The sequence below is a fragment of the Pediculus humanus genome, genomic scaffold (assembly GCF_000006295.1).
Source record: "Pediculus humanus corporis 1103172107410 genomic scaffold, whole genome shotgun sequence".
Classification (NCBI taxonomy): Eukaryota; Metazoa; Arthropoda; class Insecta; order Psocodea; family Pediculidae; genus Pediculus; species Pediculus humanus.
The window spans coordinates 88,723-95,748 of NW_002987035.1; the positions used below are offsets into that span (position 1 = coordinate 88,723).

General features: G+C 25.8%; 2 protein-coding genes across 2 annotated transcripts; one reads left to right on the forward strand and one right to left on the reverse strand.

Annotated features, from left to right (window-relative positions):
- Positions 1–143: 143 nt before the first annotated feature.
- On the reverse strand, positions 144–1,230 carry Phum_PHUM060690 (40S ribosomal protein S3, putative; the record flags this gene model as incomplete). Its single annotated transcript, XM_002423415.1, has 4 exons — positions 144–322; positions 409–596; positions 686–1,005; positions 1,201–1,230. 4 exons carry the CDS (start codon positions 1,228–1,230, stop codon positions 144–146), a joined length of 717 nt encoding a protein of 238 aa, XP_002423460.1.
- Positions 1,231–1,717: 487 nt separating this feature from the next.
- Positions 1,718–5,357, forward strand: Phum_PHUM060700 (uncharacterized protein; the record flags this gene model as incomplete). The annotated part of the gene is made up of 11 exons (XM_002423416.1): positions 1,718–1,741; positions 1,979–2,092; positions 2,480–2,642; positions 2,735–2,892; positions 2,977–3,237; positions 3,316–3,448; positions 3,577–3,809; positions 3,892–4,142; positions 4,229–4,512; positions 4,606–4,916; positions 5,220–5,357. The coding sequence occupies 11 exons, from the start codon at positions 1,718–1,720 to the stop codon at positions 5,355–5,357; spliced, it is 2,070 nt and encodes a 689-aa protein (XP_002423461.1).
- Between the last annotated feature and the right edge of the window lie 1,669 nt (positions 5,358–7,026).

Genomic DNA, 7,026 nt, shown 5'->3' on the forward strand with positions numbered 1-7,026 from the left:
CATTAAATTTTTTTTTTGTAACGGTATTATCAATACTGTTCTTTTCGTGTTTAAGGTTAGATTAATTATTGGCAGGTAGGAGAAGGAAAGCAGAAAAAAAAAAATTAAATCTCACTTAATTAAAAAATATTTTAATCAAATACTCATGCCACGGCAGCAATCATATCCATTTTAACACCTTTTAGATCACTAGAAGGTACAGTGGGAATAATTTCTTCTTTAGGTCCGGGAACTTCAACGCAATCCGGTAATGGTTTTTTAGGTCCAACTTTTCCATTTGGATCACAACGAAGCATGATTTTAACTTTGATTCCCAAAACTCCTACAAAATAAAAATGCAAGGTAATTGAAGATATAAATAACGATAATTTTTAAAAAAAAACAATAATAATTTATTAATCAACTTACCCTGTCTCAATAGTACGTGCCTCGTAGCACAATCAACATAATCATTAGTGGGTTCACCACTGTGTATCATTAAACCATCGACAAATTTCATGGATTTAGCTCTTTGACCTCTTAATTTACCAGAAACTACTACTTCGCAACCCTTAGCTCCTGATTCCATTATAAATCTTAAAACACCGTAGCATGCTCTGAAAAATTTTATAGATTAATGTAAGTCATTTTATTTTAATAAAAATGTAAACGTAAACGTAAATATTACAAATCGCATTGACACTACCTTCGAACGGCTAATCCACCAATTAATTTATATCTCAATGATTCAGCCTGTGCAATAGCACATAGACCTCTTGCTGCAACTTTTTCAGCATAGAGTTCTACGGTTCCTTCAGGGAAATTGAATCGCTTTTGAACGACAGAAGTCAACTCCCTAATTCTTTTACCCTTATCTCCCAAAACGCTTTGGGTTCTAGTGGCCATAATAATAATTTCTGTTCGTGTTGGAGTAACACGGACTTCCACCCCAGAGTAACCATCTTCAGCCAATTCTCGCGTTAAAAATTCATTCAATTCAGCTTTAAAAACTCCGTCGCCTACAAACTAAAAAACATACGAATGTAAAAAACGTGAATATGAACACTGACAGAAAATTTTAATCCAACTGATCTGAAAGAACTGAGCACATAATAGAAACAAAAGAATAAGAAACAAAATATTTAAAAACTTTACTTGTATTTATAATTCAGTATTATTTTTATAAAAACGTTTTTATATCAATAATAAACACAAACTTACTTTTCTTTTCTTGGATATTGGAGTTGCCATCTTTTCAATTCCCTGTTAAGTAGAAATTTTATTTTGCCAACACTGCATTCAGTGGTGCCAACATTATTAAGAATGTACTAACAAGCAAATACTTTATGATTAGTCTTACCTAATAATGTCTTCACTTTAACAAAATGCATTTAAAAATATTAAATTCCGTTAGAATTTTTTATTGATAGCCGTAAAAATAGTAATTTTTAAAAAGTAAAATATTGTAGAAATGAATTTAATTCTGAAGCGATAATTTTTATTACATGTTTTCATACTAAATCTGTGATAGTTTATGGATATTGTAACTTATTTTTTTAAACAGTAGTTTATTACATATGTCGAAAAATATTGGTCGATAAAAATTATTACATTATTAAAATATGTTTTATATAATTTTTATATTAAAATTAGTCAAGATTACAGTCTAAGTCAAATTGCTGTGGCAAAAAAAATTTTTTATAATTTTGTTAAACATTATGTGAATAATATAAATAAAATGGAAATAATTAAAACTCCTAAGGTAAAACATAACATTATTTGTATTATTTAGACTTTTTTATATTTATGTATTTTAACTCACAAAACAAAAATATCAGAATAAATTATTTTTTTAATGTTATTCAAATTATAATAAAATTAATTTTATAATTAATCTTATAAAATTGAATTATGAAAATATTAATTTAGAAAAAAAGTGTTTTTAAATATTTTATTTATATATTTCTTTAATTTATTATTTTATTTTGTTTATTTGCAGGTAGAAAATGTGAAAATGCTCAACAAATACAACAATAACTATTCCTCTGGAACATTATATTTAACTGCTACTCACTTGATATTTGTAGGACCAGATTGCAAAAAAGAAACTTGGGTAAGTTTTTTTAAAAGTTTTTTTTTTTTTTTTGTGTCGATAGCGATAAATTTCAAATACTTATTAAGCATTTACATCTAATTGAAATTAATATAAATATTTTATAATTAATCAAAATCATATTTTATTAAATCGAACCATTATTACGATTTTTTTTTTTTTTTTTTCATTTTTGTATTTACAATTATCGTAATATTAGTTTTATGTTTACTTACAAATATTTATGGTTCATTACTTTTAATTTTTATATAATTTTGTATTTTTTAAATGTAATTTTATTTCGGGAAATTATTGTTTACAAAATATTATTTTGGTTTCGTATTTACTCCAAGAATTTAAACATTTATCATTCATTATTTTGAAAAAATTGTATGTAAATCTTTTCAGATTTTACATAATCATATATACAATGTTGAAAAGCTGCAGTTGACAACATCTGGATCGCCTTTACTGATCAGATGTAAAACATTTCTTTCAGTTACTTTTGTAATTCCAAAAGAAAGAGATTGTTATGATGTATATATCGCACTATCTCAATTATCAAAACCAGGTAAATAAAAAATACCTTTCTTATAAATTTTTTTGTAAGATGAATTTTAGAAGATGAAAATTGACTTTTTTTTTTTTTCATTTAATTTGTAGCAAGTGTTAACGAACTTTACTGTTTTCATTATGCTTCAAGTACTGAAGACATTCCAAAATCTGCTGGTTGGAATTTTTTTGATTTAGTATCAGAATACCAAAGAATGAGGGTTCCAAATGATGTTTGGATTGCAACAGATTTAAATATAAATTTTGAAGTAGAAATCTTTTATCACATATTAATTAGTTTTTTTTGTTTATTTACAAATTTAAAAATGTTTCGTTTTTATAATTTTTTTTAGCTTTGTGAAACTTATCCGAGATACCTTTGCGTTCCAGCAAGTGCCTCTCCCGGAATTTTAAAGGGCTCCTCAAATTTTCGCAGTAAAGGTCGATTACCAGTTTTATCGTATTTGCACAAGAACAAAGCCGTTATTTGTAGATGCAGTCAACCTTTATCAGGTTTTAGTGGTCGTTGCCCAAAAGATGAATCCATGCTTAATTCAATTCTAAAAACGAACCCAAATGCATCTTATATGTATGTCGTAGATACACGACCAAGGGTAACTTTTTTATTTAAAAAAAAAAAAAATAACTTTTTCTTTTTCTGTTGCACTAATAAATATTAACTTACTTTTTAGATAAACGCAATGGCTAATAGGGCAACCGGAAAGGGATATGAAAACGAAACATTTTACGAAAATATTAAATTTCACTTTTTAGGCATTGAAAACATTCACGTAATGAGATCGAGTTTATCGAAATTAATCGAAAGTAAGGATTCAGTTTTTAGGATTAATTTAATAATTTTTATTAATTTAGATGTGATCAATTCAACATGTCAAAGTTGTTGTAACTTCTTGAAATTACATTTAAACAAGTTTTTTTTTTTTTGTTTTTAGCTTGCGAATTAAAATGTTCCACCATGAGTAATTTTATAAAAGGTCTCGAATCAAGTGGTTGGCTTAAGCATATACAAGCCATTTTAGACACCTCCTTGTTCATAGCTCAAGCAGTAGAAAATGGAGTCAGCGTGGTTGTACATTGCTCCGATGGATGGGATAGAACAGCCCAAGTTTGCTCCGTAGCTTCTCTATTGTTAGATCCATATTACAGAACAATAAATGGCTATCAGGTTGCTTGATTATTATCGAGCTTTTTTTCTTGTTCAAAATGTTCGATGAAAATAAACAAATTTTTTATTATAAATTTTCCAGGCCCTAATAGAAAAAGACTGGCTAGCGTTCGGACACAAATTTTCCGACAGGTTCGGTCATTTAAATGGAGATTCCAAAGAAGTTTCTCCCATACTGACGCAATTCATTGATGCCACTTGGCAAATTTGGAACGCATTTCCTCATTCCTTTCAATTCAATGAAAAATTTTTACTAACCATACACGATCATGCTACTTCGTGTCAATTCGGAACATTTTTAGGAAATTGTGAAAAAGAAAGAGCAGATCTTAGGTAAGTTAATTTTTTTTTTTTTTAAATAAAAAAATGTCTCAATTACATACAATCTTGGAATTAAGTTTTTTTTCTTTTTTGAAAAGGGTAAAAGAAAAAACATTTTCTTTGTGGGGTTACATGGCCAATCACGTTCACGAGTACGTTAATCCATTATATTGTGCTGATGACAATTCTGAATTTCTCGTACCTAACACTGCTTCGCAAAATATCAAATTTTGGAGAGAAATGTATTGTCGATTCGAAAGTGGCGTCCATCCCAGAGAACCCATCAAGGAAATCCTTCACGCCTCTGCTGATCACTCGACTGCTTTGAAAGACCACATAAACTTGTTGCAATGCCGAATCGCGCAATTAGAAAAATTACTGGGTGCGAAATTAAAAATTTTTTTTTTTTTTTTCCGAGATATTAATTATTCTGCTTTCTGAAATTCTTACTTGTTTCCGTTTTATACTTTTGCAGGACATTCAAAAAGTAATCACGAGTTTAATACTTTAAATAAAACATCGTCAACGATGAAAAATTTAGAAAACGATATTAAAAATTCGTTAAAATTAAACGAACCGCCATCTTCACCACCACTTGAAAAAACCGCGGAATCGAAATCGGATATCGATTTGAAATCATTTAAAAATAACAACATTGACGTAATAACTCCAATATCGTCGGAAATATTGAAAAATGAAATGGAGTCAGTGGCACTAGAATGGAAAACGTTTAGAAATATCGTCGAGTGCAGTTGCATGACTCCGTTCGATCATTCTTCAAGAAAAGTAAGATTATTATTATTTTTATTTGTTTAAAATCCTCCCAAATGTTTTTCTTATTTCACTTGAGCAAAAATAAATGAGATAATTTGTTCTTTTTCGGATTATTTATCATCGTGATCGTGTTTTTGTTACATCGTTGGATTAACGATTCGGAATTTTTCAAAAAAAAATAATGATTGATAGAAAATGAAAGAGTTTTCCTCGTGATAATTAGTTTTTTTGTCGTTTATTCTCAATAAAAATCTGTTGTAATGGTCGTTTGTAAGAAATTTAACACTTTGTTTTGTTTTGAATTGGATGTTTTAGAGTCACTGTTGGAAATGTGGGGGCCTTTTTTGCACGAGATGTATCGATAAAATGATTACTCTTCCAGGTTTGTCATTGAAAAGACCTGTACCAGTTTGCAGGCAATGTTTTAATATCGTTAAAGAATATTCAAATTGATATTTAATCACAATAATTATTTTCATAGCGATACCTTAATATGAAATATATAAATATGTAAAAAAAAAAAAAAAAAAATATATATACATAAAAAATAAGAAAAAACACATTTAACAAGTTGAACTTCATTAAAAATATTTCTTTTACCCTTTTTCTAAGAGTCATTTTGAGTAATTTTCAGGTTTTTTTTTTTTTTTATAATTAATAAAAACCGTCCCACGTGCACAAATTAAAAAAATAAAATTGAATATATTCATAAATATATATATATATATATATATATATTATGACTTTTATTACAAATTAAAAAGAAAAACTAACAAAAATGGCAAAAAAAAAAACAACAAATAATAATAATAATAATAATAATAATTTTTTTCATTTTTTTTATATTAATTTTTGCCTTCTTTACAATAATAATAATATTAAGTTTAAAGAGAAACAAATAATAATTTGTTAATTCTTTAAACAATAAGGACACTAAGTGCAAAAAAAAAAAATAAGAAAAAAATAAAATAAAATTCATTAAATAATATCTATTTACAAATATATATATAAATACAATTTTTTAAAATAATTATTTTTTTTGCTTTTTTCCAATTTTTTTTATATATATATAAATTTTTTTTTTTTTTTTTTTGCATTGATAACATAATAAATATTTATAATAATAATAATAAAAATCTAATTTTTATATCTTATTACTACATTTTCAGCAAAATATAATTTAAAAAAAGGAAAAAAGAGAGGAAAAAAAATTACAAATTTAAATAAAATATAACAATTCGTTTAAACAATAATCATTGAAAATAATAATAATAATAATTTTAACCGTGAGGATATTTCAATGTCAAAAAACAAATCGCAGGCAAAATATTTTATTTTTTTTAATTAATTCATGTTGTTATTGAACCTGATTTGATTTTAATTGCCCCAAATTTTTGTGCGCTCTTTATCTTATTCCCTTCCCCTCCGCCCCCACCTACCACCCCCATTTAAATGACTTGATAAACAAAGTGGTAAATTAATATTATTTTAAATTTCTTTCCATTTATTTATTTTATTTAAATTTTTATTACATTAACACATTCTAAAATTCTATTCAAAATTTATTTATTTATTTATTACAGGTTTAATAAGCTTTATATAAATAATAATTATTGTTGAATATGAGAGAGAGAGAGAGAGAGAGAGAGAGAAAATAAATAAATAAAATTACTGTCTTTGTTTTTCTTTAATATTATTATTATTATTATTATTATTTTGCCTTTTGATATTTAATTAGCCCACAATTATTTATAGAGTGTTATTCTCATTCATTTAATTTTTTTTTTTTTTTTGGTTTGCTTTTTACATTGATTGCTCATAATAATAATAATAATAATAATAATATTAATGATGATATACTACTATGAAATGACAATTTAAAAATTTAGGCAATTTATAATAACTAATTCTAAATTATTATGCAATATTATTTTAGAATATTTATGTATACATGTACATAATATATATATATACATAGATATTAACAAAATTCCGCCACTTTTATTTTTTTTATATATATAAATATTTTAATAAAAAAGTAAAAGTCGTTCTTGTGCAGTACCTGATAGAAATCTCCAACCTCTTTTTATATTTAAATACTGTATAATAGCTCTTACAAATA